Genomic DNA, 13,501 nt, shown 5'->3' on the forward strand with positions numbered 1-13,501 from the left:
GTTAATATTTATATGTTTAACTTGAAAAGGTTTTTTCTTGAAGCTATTCGCACATAGGCATTTATTATACTTTGAATTTTTTGCTGAAAGTTTTAGTCTATCAAAATTCTTGGGGAGGTAGTAAAGGGTAAAGTGAGTGAAATATATGGTAATGGAAGAAAATTTGACTTTGGGTGGCGCTCACACAATGCAGTACACAGTTGAGGTATTATAGAATTATACACTTGAAACCTATATAATTTTATTAACCAATGTCAAACCAATAAGTTGAATTAAAAAGAAAAATAAATTCTTGCTAAGTTACTAATGGATTCTAAATAAGTCAAACAAATACTTAATAATATTTCATTATGTTAGTACTGGTGTGTGTTAATATTTCTGTGAACATTTTCTCATTGTTGTGCTTTTAGTTATAATGGACATTTATGAAGGTAAAGTTTTAACTTATTCCTTTAAATTTCTCTAGCTATAATAAGAAATTCAACTTTCTTTGGAACATCTTGCTATTATAGTGAAATTTGGGAAAATAATACTACTACACTCTCAGGACAACAGTAATATAAGTTCATCCAAAATGATTCAGCTAATAAGCTTTGAAGTTAATCTATACAAACAGGAAGCAAGTGCATAACTACTCATCTATAAAAGGTTATCTGAGCTCTTCTAGATAATTTCTTCTTAGAGTGCCAGATAAATGACTATTTGTTCAGGCTGTTCATACTTAATTTTCACTTTAGAACTGGTGATGACCAGATGGATCCATTGAACAGCCCTTAATTTAAGCCACCCAGTAAACTGTATTTGTTTAAATTTTCTGGGAGAATGAGAAGCAGAAGTCTTTTCTTTTTAATAGACTTACAACATTAAAATGATGTATCTTTAAGAATGTGTTTTTGCACATTTCTTTTGATTTTCATTCAGTACAAAATAAGCAAGGACTATTCCAAAGAAATGTAGTTTCTAGCCAAATAAATGTGTTACCTTTGACCTAGTTATTCTGTGTTCCTTATTAAGAACAAAGTAAAATATATGGAATTTCAGATAATTCATAAAAATTGAAGTGCTTTATACTCTTTTCAGAGAGATACAGAAGTGTATTGTTAGCCTTCTGTTGGATTGGTCAGACTGGATTACTCATGCAAATGCTTATTTTTATCTGCATTCATGGATTTCAGATTTTAAGTCTAGGGTGAGGTTTGTAAAATGTGTTAACATTTTTGAATAAGTGGCAATAGAAAATTTATGAGACTTTTGTAGAGGAAGAAACAATTTCATATATCTTATTTAGTAAATATTACTATATTCAGATATCCAGAAAAAAAGTCATTGCCAAAAGGAATTTTCTTTGCCCACAACTTGGGCATGTGCCCTTGACTGGAATCGAACCTGGGACCCTTCAGTTCGCAGGCCGATGCTCTATCCAATGAGCCAAACCAGCTAGAGCTGCCCATCATATTTTACTTTTATTCTCTGTTTTAGAGTATGTGCTTTCATCAAATATTTCAGCAGTACCTATTTCCTTTTGGGTTATACTGTGATTTTTTAAAAAGCCTCATTAGCAAATCTCTGTATTTGAATACTTGGTTATAATCAGTTAATATTATTTTAATGTATGAAATCTCTTGCTGAATTCTGTTTGACAGGCCCCCTGAAACCTAAACAGCATTTGTTATTTTTTAATGTTTTCAGTGTGATTCGTCATAGAGATGTTCGATCCTGTCACTATGGAGTAATAGACAAATTCCGTCTCCAAGTTTCCGAACAAAGCCAGAGAAAGGCTTTAGGAAGGAAAGAGGTTGTGGCTACTCTTCTCCCTTCTGCAAAAGAGCAACAAAAGGAAGAAGAGGAAAAAAGAATAAAGGAACCATTAAGTGATAGCTTATTTTTTGAGCAGTCTTTTCAACCAGGTAATTTTGGGTTGTTTTTAAAGCTCTTTTGAGGTCTTACACATTTCTAACTTTAAAATAATCAGAGAGCTAAGAATAATTACTAGAAAAATAATGTGTTGCTTTAAAACTAATCAACTACTTTTGAAACAGAACCTAGAGATCAGGTACCTAAAATCGAGCTGAGGCCTAGAGCTGGATTTTCAGAGGAGAGGACTAGAGGATGCTGTAAGGAGAAGGCAAATGTTCCCATAACATTTAAATCTATAAAACCTGAGAATGCAGGCACTGTACTTTATAATACTACTAGAAGCCCAATGCATGATTTAATCATGCACGTGTAGGCTGTCTGTCCGCTGGTCGGCAGCTCCGAAGTCCCTGGGCCCCTAGGGCGAGGTGGGGCGGGGGCGTGGTCCTCCTGCGGCCGGAGCCCAGGCCAGGGTCTTGCCTTTGCCTCCCGCCCAGGAAGGCTGGGGCCGCCACCACGTGCTCCTGTGGCCCAACTGCCGCCAGACTCCTCCCCGGGGAGCCGCGCCGCCTGCCCACCGCCCGCCGCCTCCAAACCTCCAAAACGCCGGCTCGGCTCACTGCCCCAGAAGCCTGTCTGTGCCGCAGCACAGCCATGGCCAGCGGCGACGCGAGCTCAGCGTCCTGCCGGCCCAATCACCACCCCAGCCACCCCGAGTCCAGCCCCCTGTGTCACCTGCTGGCCCAATCATGGGCATAGCAGAGTGATGGTAATTTAAATATTACCTTTTTATTATGTAAGATCATAATTTGGCAATTATATACTCTTGTTTCTGTGACTTTTCTATATCCTTTCTCATTTAATTAGTTTAAAGAAGGAGAGAGAGATTGTGTTTGGCAATAGGCCAAACTTGGTGCACTGTTTATATTATTTTTGGGAAAAAAAAGTCATTAAAGTTGAAGTTAATTAAACTAAGTAGATTATAATATCCCCTGTGGGCTATTGATTCAATCCCTCTCTATTCCCCATTTTCTTCCAGCTTAGATATATAGAAGTGTTATGATATACTAGAGGCCCAGTGCATGATTGAATCATGCACGTGTAGGGTCCCCTACACGCTGTCGCTTTCGATCCCGGGGGAGCTGGGTGCCTGTCTGCTGGTGCCGGAGCAGACAGGCACCCAGTTCCCCTGCTTTTGATGGTCTGCGGCTGGATGTGAGCTCGCTGCCCCAGAGGCCCCTTCTGTGCCGCAGCACAGCCATGGCGCAGACGCTGAGCTCGAGCCGCCGCTGGCCATGCGAGCTCAGCGTCCCGCTGGCCCAATCGGCTACCCCGGCCACCCCAAGTCCCGCCCCCTGCGCCTCCCGCTGGCCCAATCATGGGCGTAGCGGAGTGATGGTAATTTACATATTACCATTTTATTAGGTAGGATTCTTTCAACATTGACAGTATCCTCATCTTCAACTCTTTGGACATCTTTCCCTCTCCTTCTTAATTTTTCATTATCTCCCTCCAACCCCATTAAAAGAGGAGGTAGATAAATTTTCCATAGAAAATCATGGGAACTTTTTGATAGTGATATATAAATGTGATAGCAGCTGCCCTTGAAATTGTCACATAAAGTCTACTTGTCATTATATTAATTCATAGATTCCCTATCAGTCTGTTCATCTTAGCATGTTTATTTCGATAACACAGGGAGTAATGCCTCTTTGATTTACTGTAGGCAAGGCTTCTCGGTCCATGTAGGGAGTGCCCAGATTTCCTGGTGATAACAAAACTAGGGACTGGGGAGTAGCTAGTAGATTGATTTCTTCTTAGCAACTGTTATTGATTGATAGGACCAGCTTTTCTTATTTTGAAGCTGAAAGAGACCCTTTGTCAAATGCCACTTTAACCTTAGATCAATATTAAGTTGACTTATAAATATTTATGATCTTCAAGATTCCCCTTTCACAATGCTTTCTCTAGAACAAGAAAGGCCATAAAATGAACATTTGTTTTTTATGTTAAATTCATAATTTAAGTTAACTGTCACAATATTTTAAATTTAATTAAAAAAGGCCCGCTGCTTGTGGCTATAGATGCTTATGGCATTCAAATGGTTAAAAAAGTGATCGTTGGAACTCATTTGTATTTAACAGACCAGTTTAATAGCCAAGAATAAGAGTTAAAAGTTTAGTTATATTTTTATCCTCTTTTATTTTTATTTTTAAATATATTTTTATTGATTTCAGAGAGGAAGGGAGAGGGAGAGAGAGATAGAAACATCAATAATAAGATAGAATCTTTGATTGGCTGCCTCCTGCACGCCCTCTACTGGAGATCGAGCCCACAACCTGGGCATGTGCACTTGACCGGAATCGAACCTGGGACCCTTCAGTCCGCAGGCTGATGCTTTATCCACTGAGGCAAACCAGTTAGGGCTATCCTCTTTTATTTTTAAGTGTATGAGAATTCAGGTGAAAAATTATCCTGAAAGGCTAAATAATTACAATGTATATTAATTGAGCATTTTGTTCTTACTTTATTTTTATATTGAATCTTTGGTATCTGAAATATATTAAAGTATTCTTCTAATTGTAAAATTGGAGTAGATAAATAAATTAAATTAGGTGATACTGGAATAACACGTGGTGATCTCTGTTTTGAAAAAAGAAATCCATGTCAGGAAGCTAAATGAAAGCAAGGCCTCTTATTTGTCTGGTGTACCATTATGTCCTCGGCACAGAATAAAATTGTCCTTCTGTACCCAAGGATGACTGGCTCCAGAACCCCCGCCCCCCAAATACTAAAATCAACAGTTGCTTAAGTGTCTTATTTGGCCCTTCGTATCATGGGTTCCCCATCCTCCAACTGCAAATCAATGGTTTGTTGAATCTGTGGCTGACTATAGCTTCACTGAACTTCTTATTTGGTAGGGTCTGTTGGTTGGTTGGCTTTCTTTCTTTTTTTTTTTTTTTTTTTTTGGTTGGCTTTCTTTATCTTACAAGGTCTCCACTGCTATGGACACTCTAGAGCAAGGGCGATATGTTTCTAATAGAGTGTAATGGTGACTGATTTAGTCTATGTTGACAAAGTGCTATTTTAAACTTCTGTTTATTTTTTTAATACAGTCATGTGTCACTCAATCACTGGGATACATTCTGAGAAATGTGACATTAGTCAATTTTGTTGTTCAAACATCATAGAGTGCACTTACACAAACCTACATAGTATAGTCTACTACACACCTAGGCTATATGGTATTGCCTATTGCTTCTAGGCTACAAACCTGTGTAGCAAGCATGTTAATGCACAGAACAACACGAGATTAAATCAAGCACAAGAGAAAATGATGCAATCAAGAGACATGGAAAACATAAGACCTGTGAGGCTGCTGTTGCCTACATAACATGGCATACTATTTTACAACAAACTCTAGAGTAGAAAGAGTATACTATAAAATAATGATAAAAATTATATGTAGTATAGTAAATACAGAAGCCAGTAACATCATCTTTTATTATTATTATCAAGAATTATGTGCTGTACATAATTATATGTGCTGTACTTTTATACAAATGGTAGCTCAGTAGGTTTGTTTATACCAGCAGCACCAAAAACGTGTGAGTAATGTGTTGTGCTATGACACTGTGATGGCTACAATATCACTAGGTGATAAAAATTATTCAGTTCCATTATAATCTTATGGAACTACAGTTGTATATGCAGTCTGTAGTTGACCAAAACATCAGATTTGGCACATGACTATAGTGAATTATGTGTGATTTCCTGTATATAGGATTCTCAGGTTTCCCATTAAGTTTTTCTGAACTAATTTTTTTTACATATTTTTATTTATTCCAGAGGGGAAGGGAGAGGGAGAGAGAGACAAAACATCAATGATGAGAATCATTGATCGACTGCCTCCTGCACGCCCCACACTGGAGATTGAGCCCACAGCTCAGGCATGTGCCCTTAACCGGAATTGAACCTGGGACCCTTCAGTCTGCAAGCCAATGCTCTATCCAAACTGGCTAGGACTGAACTAAAATTTTGAAACAAATTGAGATTGTTTTCTGAGAGGTTTTGAAGTGGTATTATTTTTTTCATGTCTTTAGCTGGGAAAGTGTTTATTTAGACATGTTATCAATACAACAATTTTGTGAGGCTCTTTGAGCTAGCTGGAAAATGGTCAAAGGATATGCTCATGAAAGATTCGGATTTTTAAATGTATTGTAAAGCAGTAAAAATGAGATTTATTTTCTCAAATTTATTGTCTAAAAACATATGGCAATAAAGTTTAAAAAGGAAGCAGCCCTTATAATCCCATACACTTCACAAATATGCTGATTAAATGTTCCATGTTACTTTCTAGGACTTGTGTATGCACATAAATATAATCATGTATATATTAATTTAGAAATTTAACTAAAGGAAACCCACAAAGCATACTTTTACATAATACTACAGCCCAGGTTATTAAAAAGATGCAGCTGAATCTTAGTGGGTTTGTCTTAATTACATTACTAATGAACTATGTCTTTGCAATGTTTGAGTCAGTGCACTCTGGCTTAAGAAAATTAGGCTCCTTATTATTATTTATAATAATAAATGGTTGAAAAGGATATAAATGTCTATCAGTTGGGGATTGATTAAATTATAAATGTTTATGAGATGGGATGCCAGGCAAGTATATACAAGGTTCTAATTTACATATTAACATAGAAAGAGGTTCAAATATATTCCCAAGTGAGAAAAAACAGGTATAGAACAGTATATTATAGTATAATATTATAACAGTGTATTATAGTCTCATTTATGTAAAAATTATTTTACATGTTTATATGGGCATTAATAAAATCCAAAAGGATCTGTAGCAAGCTGCAAATAGTGTTCTTTTCAGGAAGATGAGATTACATAGGAACCTTTATGATTTCTGTATCTCTATAAAATTTTTACAACAATCATAAAAAAGAGCTATTTCCTGCCCAGGTGGAGTGGCTCAGTTGCTTGAGCATCATCCTGTGCACCAAAAGATTGCCAGTTTGATTCCTGGTCAGGGCACATACCTGGGTTGTGGGTTCCATCCCCAATGGGGCACTTACCGAAGGCAACTGATATTTCTCTCTCTCTCTCTCTCTCTCTCTCTCTCTCTCTCTCTCTCTCTCTCTCTCTTTCTCTCTCTCTCTCAGCATGTCTTCAGGTGAGGATTTAAAAAAAGAGAGCTATTTCCATTTTGAAAAACTTCAAGCATTTATGCAAATGTTTTTTGAATTTCTCTAAATACTAAAGATTACTTAAAATTTATCTCTATTGTAGGTTTGCAGTGAACAGTGTAATTGTCAATGTTTTCAAGGAAAACATATCTTTGCAACAAATATAAATGTAAAGGTACTTCATTTATTAACTAAAACAAGACTTGTTTTGAGGTATTTTCCCCCACCAAATGTCCCCCTCTTTATCCCCCTACCCCCCACCACTCGATTCCTGCCCCGCTCCAGGATCTAGGCCTTCACCACTCATGTCTATGTTCATGGGCAAGTTTTTAGGTATTAATGCTATTATTTCACCTCAAACAGTAATCACTATAAAATTTGAATTTGTTTTCATCTACCTGGTTTTGGCAATGCTCAATTAAACTTTGCACAAAAGCAAAAGTATTAATAATTTAGAAAAGCTGCATTTAATAATAAAATAAACAGCATTATTTCATTAACGAAAGACAAAGATTATGTTGCTATTCCTTTTAATGAAAGGAAGGGTAGTGGGAAAAGCCAAGTAACAGAAAATGCTCTTAATGGGTTTCTTAAAAATATGGGTATGGATATTGTGCACATATACCCAGAACTGTAGAATAGTAAGGCCGATAATAAATGCTTTATAAATTTTATTTTATTGTGGTAAGAACACTTAACATGAGATCTACCCTGTTCACAAATATTTCAGTGTACAAAACACTATTGTTGACTATAGGTACAATGTTGTACAGCAGATCTCTAGACCATACTCATCTCACATAATTGAGACTTTATGTCCGTTGATTAGTAACTCCCATCTCAAACACCCCTAACCCCTAGCAACCACAATTCTACTCTCTGCTTCTATGACTTTGACAATTTTAGACACTTCATATAAGTGGAATTTTGCAGTATTTGTCCTGTAACTGGTTTGTTTCACTTAGCATAATATTTGCCAAATATTGTTTCTGCTGCTTTCTTCTTTGCTGTAAATGGGAAGAGAGCAGAGGGCAAGAGTTTTCATAGGCAGCTTTAAAACACTCAAATAGTGCCTTTTTGCTGCCTTAACATTTTCAAAATTGGTAGCAGGATACTGTAGTTATTAGGACCAAATGTCTGGAGACCTACATGAGATACTTCTAGAAGATAGTGGAGCTCTAGTGCAGTGTGTTTCAGAAAGAAGTACACATAAGCAATCCATTAGGGTACAGGAAGAAAACATCAGAATTTCAATGTCTATTTTTAGCCCATTATTTAAAAGTTTTATATTAAGTGTAATAGGACAGTATTTGTGCATATAATTTATAAACATACACATCTGATACATGCTTGAACATGTTCTACTGATTACGGTGAGAAGAGTGTGTGGAAGGATAGTAGCCTTTCAATAGGAACCCACTACCTCACAATGCTGTTTCAACATTCCACTCTATGACTCAGAGAAGTATAGGCTTCCAGATAAGTTCAGCAGATAGGTCCCTATGGAATGGGAGTGATGGAGAAAGAGTCAGAGAAGTTAGACAAAACCAGAATCCTGGTGAATGGTGGACAGTATATGTGAACAAACTTTTGTCTAAGTTGTTTTTGGAAGCAGCTCAGCGATTTTTGTCTTTTTTTACAGAAAACAGAACTGTCTCCTCAGGACCTAGTTTACTAACTGTCTTCCTGGCAGTGGTGTGCATTGCAGCTCTGATGCTTCCTACACTGGGGGATGTGGAATCGCTGGTGCCTCTCTACCTCCACTTAAGTGTGAATCAAAAATTAGTGGCTGCTTACATCTTAGGTAAGTGTTTTAAAGATTTGGGGCATATGTGTAGGCAATATGTATGGCTTGGAGGTGGCAGTGATGGTCTTATGTATATTGGATCATGGTGGTGGTGCTGGTTTGATTTTTTTTTTTTATCAAAACATAAAAGATTGCTTTAAATATATGTTGAGGCCAAGTACATTTTAAGATTTAATTGTTTTACTCACATTTAGTTCTTTTTAGCTTATCTAGTACCTAATACTGTATTTATTCAATTATCTTATTTATACTGACTTACAATGACATAAAATATGTGTAAAATGCATATATTCCATGATACAGCTTTTCTACTTCAAGGAATTGATCCTAGGGAAAACTTAGACAAAGTATATACAGTGATAGAGATGAACAGTGCAGCCTTGTTTAATATTGTGAACCTTTCTCTTTATTTTTATTGATTTCAGAGAGGAAGGGAGAGGGAGAGAGAGATAGAAACATCAAGGATGAGAGAGAATAATTGATTGGCTGCTTCCTGTATGCCCCCCAATGGGGATCGAGCCCGCAACCTGGGCATGCGCCCTGACCAGGAATCCAACTGTGACCTCCTGGTTCATAGGTTGATGCTCAACCACTGAGCCACACAGGCTGGGTAATGAACCTTTCTCTTTAAACCAGTTCCCCTTTTTCCTGTTAAGGCATTTTTTCAGTCATCCTGATTTGAAAATTTATAATTAGTTCAATGGAACATTTATTCAGTAGCTGCCTAATGTGTGAAGGATTAAGGTTCTGGTGATGAATGACTCTTTGCTCAGAGACTCTCATCTCTTCTGAGATGCCAACTCTTTTTTTTTTTTAATTTAATAAATCTTTATTGTTCAGATTATTACAATTGTTCCTCTTTTTTCCCCCATAGCTCCCCTCCACCTGGTTCCCACCCCACCCTCTGCCCTTACCCACCCCCACTGTCCACATCCATAGGTGTACGATTTTTGTCCAGTCTCTTCCCGCACCCCCACACCCTTTTCACCCCGAGAATTGTCAGTCCACTCCCTTTCTATGCCCCTGATTCTATTATATTCACCAGTTTATTCATCAGATTTTTATTCACTTGGTTTTTAGATTCACTTGTTAATAGATATGTATTTGTTGTTCAAATTTTTATCTTTACCTTTTTCTTCTTCCTCTCCTGAAAAAATACCTTTCAGCATTTCATATAATACTGGTTTGGCAGTGATGAACTCCTTTAGCTTTTTCTTATCTGTGAAGCTCTTTATCTGCCCTTCAATTCTGAATGATAGCTTTGCTGGGTAGAGTAATCTTGGTTGTAGGTTCTTGCTATTCATCACTTTGAATATTTCTTGCCACTCCTGTCTGGCTTGCATAGTTTCTGTTGAGAAATCAGCTGACAGTCGTATGGGTGCTCCCTTATAGGTAACGACTGTTTTTCTCTTGCTGCTGTTAATATAATCTCATTGTCTTTTGCACTTGGCATTTTAATTATGATGTGTCTTGATGTGGTCCTCTTTGGATTCCTTTTGTTTGGGGTTCTGTGTGCTTCCTGGACTTGTAAGTCTATTTCTTTCACCAGGTGGAGGAAGTTTTCGGTCATTATTTCTTCAAATAGGTTTTCAGTGTCTTGCTCTCTCTCTTCTTTTGGCACCCCCAGAATTCGGATGTTGGTACGCTTGAAGTTGTCCCAGAGGCTCCTTACACTATCTTCATATTTTTGGATTCTTTTTGCTTTTTGCTTTTCCGTTTGAGTGTTTTTTGCTTCTTTGTATTTCAAATCTTTGACTTGATTCTTGCCATCCTCTAGTCTGCTGTTGGATCTCTATATATTATTCTTTATTTCAGTCAGTGTATGCTTAATTTCTAGTTGGTCCTTTTACATATCCTCGAGGGTCTTGCTAAATTTATCGTCCTTTTCTAGAAAATTCTTGAAAAACCTTATAACTTGGTTTTAAACTCTATATCCAGTCATTTGCTTTCCTCCATTTCTTTCATTTGTGATCTTGTTCTTTGTCTTCACATTTTGGCTGCTTCCCTGTGTTGATAGAGTGGCTTTTTGTGCTAGGTGTCCTATAGGGCCCAGTGGCTCAGCCTCCCCAGTTACCTGAGGTGGACACCCTTGGTGTACCCGTTTGTGGGCTGTGTGTACAGTCTTGTTGTAGTTAAGCCTTGATTGTTGTTGGTATCACTTGGAGGAATTGACATCCAGGTCAATTGGCTGTGAGGATCAGCTGTGTCTACACTGGGAGAGCTTCTGTGCTGGAGGCACCCTTATGAGACAAGACTTGCAAAAAGCCTCTATGCTCAGCTTGGATGGGGCGGAGTCTCAGGGCGGAGCAGACAGCATTGGTTTCCCCATCAGCCCTGCCCTAAGAGGCCCCCAGGTCTTAGTCTCCCGCAGTAATCGCTGCAAGCACCTCTGAGAGAAAGCCACCCTCGAGTTTCGCCCGCTGCCAGACAGTCCAGTTTCTCCTCGAATGAGTCTGGGTCCCCAGAGTCTCTCCCAGAACTGGAGTTCAGTGCAGTTGGGAGCTTTTGTCTCTCTCCCGATTGAGAAAGGCAGCCACGCACTCAATTGCCCACCCTCTCCGCACGCGCGTCTCAGTACCTCTGCCTTCCGCAGCTCCTCTAAGTCTCAGTGTGCTTTTCTCTTTCCTTTTAGTTGTAGAATTTCCACTCAGCCAGCTTTCCTGTGGTTCTGGATGATGTTCGTTTTGCCTTTTAGTTGTACTTTTGAAATTGTTGTGCGAGGCAGCAGTTTAGGTGTTTACCTATGCCACCATCTTGGTTTCTCTGAGATGCCAACTCTTTTCATTATTCCTTGGTGCACTCTCTTGTTTTTTAAAAAATATTTTTATTGCATTTTAGAGAGAGGGGAAGGAAGAGGGATAGAGAGATAGACACATCAATGAGAGAGGAAGTCATTGGCTGCCTCCTGCATGGCTCCCACTGGGGATCAAGCTCACAACCTGGGCATGTCCCCTGACTGGGAATTGAACTGGTGACTTCTTGGTTCCTGGGTTGATGCTCAATTGCTGAGCCACACTAGCTAGGCTGGTGCATTCTCAAATTCTCTTTCTAATTTCAAAATTGTTTTCTATATTGTCTCCCTATCTTCTGACTGTGTCCCTTCTCTTCCTATTTCTGTCTTTTCCCCCCAGAAAAAAAACCATCTATTATATTGCTGTCAGATTGCTTTCCATTCTGTTTTGGTTTCACTACCAACACTCCCTGCTCAAAAACCTTCAATGTTTCCCCATAGTCCAGGAGTGGGGAACCTTTTTACTGCCAACGGACATTTGTATATTTATAACATCACTAGAGGCCCAGTGCACGAAAGTTGTGCACTTGGTGGGGGGACCCTCAGCCCGGATTGCAAGAGGGTGCAGGTCAGGCCAAGGGACCCCACCAGTGCATGATTTGGGCCGGGGAGGGATGTGGGAGGTTGGCCAGCCTGGGAGGGACCATGGGAGGGCTACAGGATGTGTCCAGACCATCTTGCTCAGTCCTGATCGGCCAGACCCCAGCAGCAAGCTAACCTACTGGTCATGCGTCTACCCCCTGCTGGTCAGTGCACATCATAGCGACTGGTTGACCAATTGTCTGCCCCCTGGTGGTCAGTGCACGTCATAGCAAGCAGTTGAATGGCCTTAGCATATCATTAGCATATCATGCTTTAATTGGTTGAATGGCTGAACGGATGACCGGACACTTAGCATATTAGGCTTTTATTATATAGGATTCTTGGGCCATATAAAATTATCAGCTTAAAAATTAGCCTGTTATATATTGGTCAAACATTTAATTAAGTAACCCTAATACCTTGGCAGGGCCAGACCAAATGATTTCGAGGGCCTTATATGGTCTGCTGGCTGGATGTTCCCCACCCTTGCCATAGTATATAAAATGAAGTATAAATCTATAGTTTGGCATTTAAGACTTTCCATGCTCTGTTTGAGATCTCTATGAGCTACTCTTGTCTAGCTGCTGCCCTACATAAATCCTTAACTAGAGTGGTTAGGTTACTTATTGATCCCTGAAAAGCTCATCGAGAGTCCTAGTCTTACTAGTATCTCCATGCCCTTGCCCTTGCCCTTCCCTCACTTGAATGTCTGCCCATCTCATTGTTCTGTATCTTTTCTGTTCATCTTTTAGGCTTATTTCAGCTTTACATTTTGGGGTATGTTTTCTGACTGCCCCAGTCCCACATTTGTGGTTTTTAACCACTCATTTGGGACTGAACATTTTATTAAATTTTTTATGGTTTTATGTATGGAATCTCTTCAAGAGTACTCCACTTCTGTCTCTTTGTGGCCCTAGGGCCATGGGATGCAAATAGGCCCACAAAGTTTTTGTTGATGAAGTCAACTGGCTTTACTGACACTTTAATGGCACATTTGCTATTATTATACAGCTGAAGTGATTGGATAAAATGGGAGGTTAAAAAATTAGCTATGTTCTGACATTAAATATATCCAGTGACTGCCCTTTGTTATAAATTGGATTTCTTCTGTATAATATCAACTAAATTCAAATTGACTTAAAGCTCTTGGTAGAGTACCTGCCTATGTGCTGTATTTTATTTGCTCATTGAGGGCTAAACAATTGCTTATTGAATGGAAAATTTTGTAAAATGCATGTCTTTAACTGTTCTTCATTTTCTTTTCTT

At 38.7% G+C, this 13,501-nt stretch overlaps 1 protein-coding gene across 5 annotated transcripts in view; it reads left to right on the forward strand.

The window, feature by feature from the left end:
* Positions 1–13,501, forward strand: part of MOSPD1 (motile sperm domain containing 1) — a 60,529-nt gene that overhangs the window by 17,487 nt on the left and 29,541 nt on the right. For 4 of the 5 annotated variants that reach the window (XR_013813224.1, XR_013813225.1, XR_013813226.1 and 1 more), the window contains exons 4-5: positions 1,690–1,907; positions 8,698–8,859. Coding sequence is in view for 2 of the 5 variants with exons in the window: in XM_079765229.1 (XP_079621355.1) it covers positions 1,690–1,907; positions 8,698–8,859 (380 nt within the window). In the remaining 3 variants the exon portion in view is untranslated. Of the gene's footprint in view, positions 1–1,689; positions 1,908–8,697; positions 13,497–13,501 lie in introns of those variants that run through there. The other variant, XM_079765228.1, reaches the window with a different exon arrangement.

Source organism: Cnephaeus nilssonii (assembly GCF_951640355.1).
Source record: "Cnephaeus nilssonii genome assembly, chromosome: X".
Taxonomy (NCBI): domain Eukaryota; kingdom Metazoa; phylum Chordata; class Mammalia; order Chiroptera; family Vespertilionidae; genus Cnephaeus; species Cnephaeus nilssonii.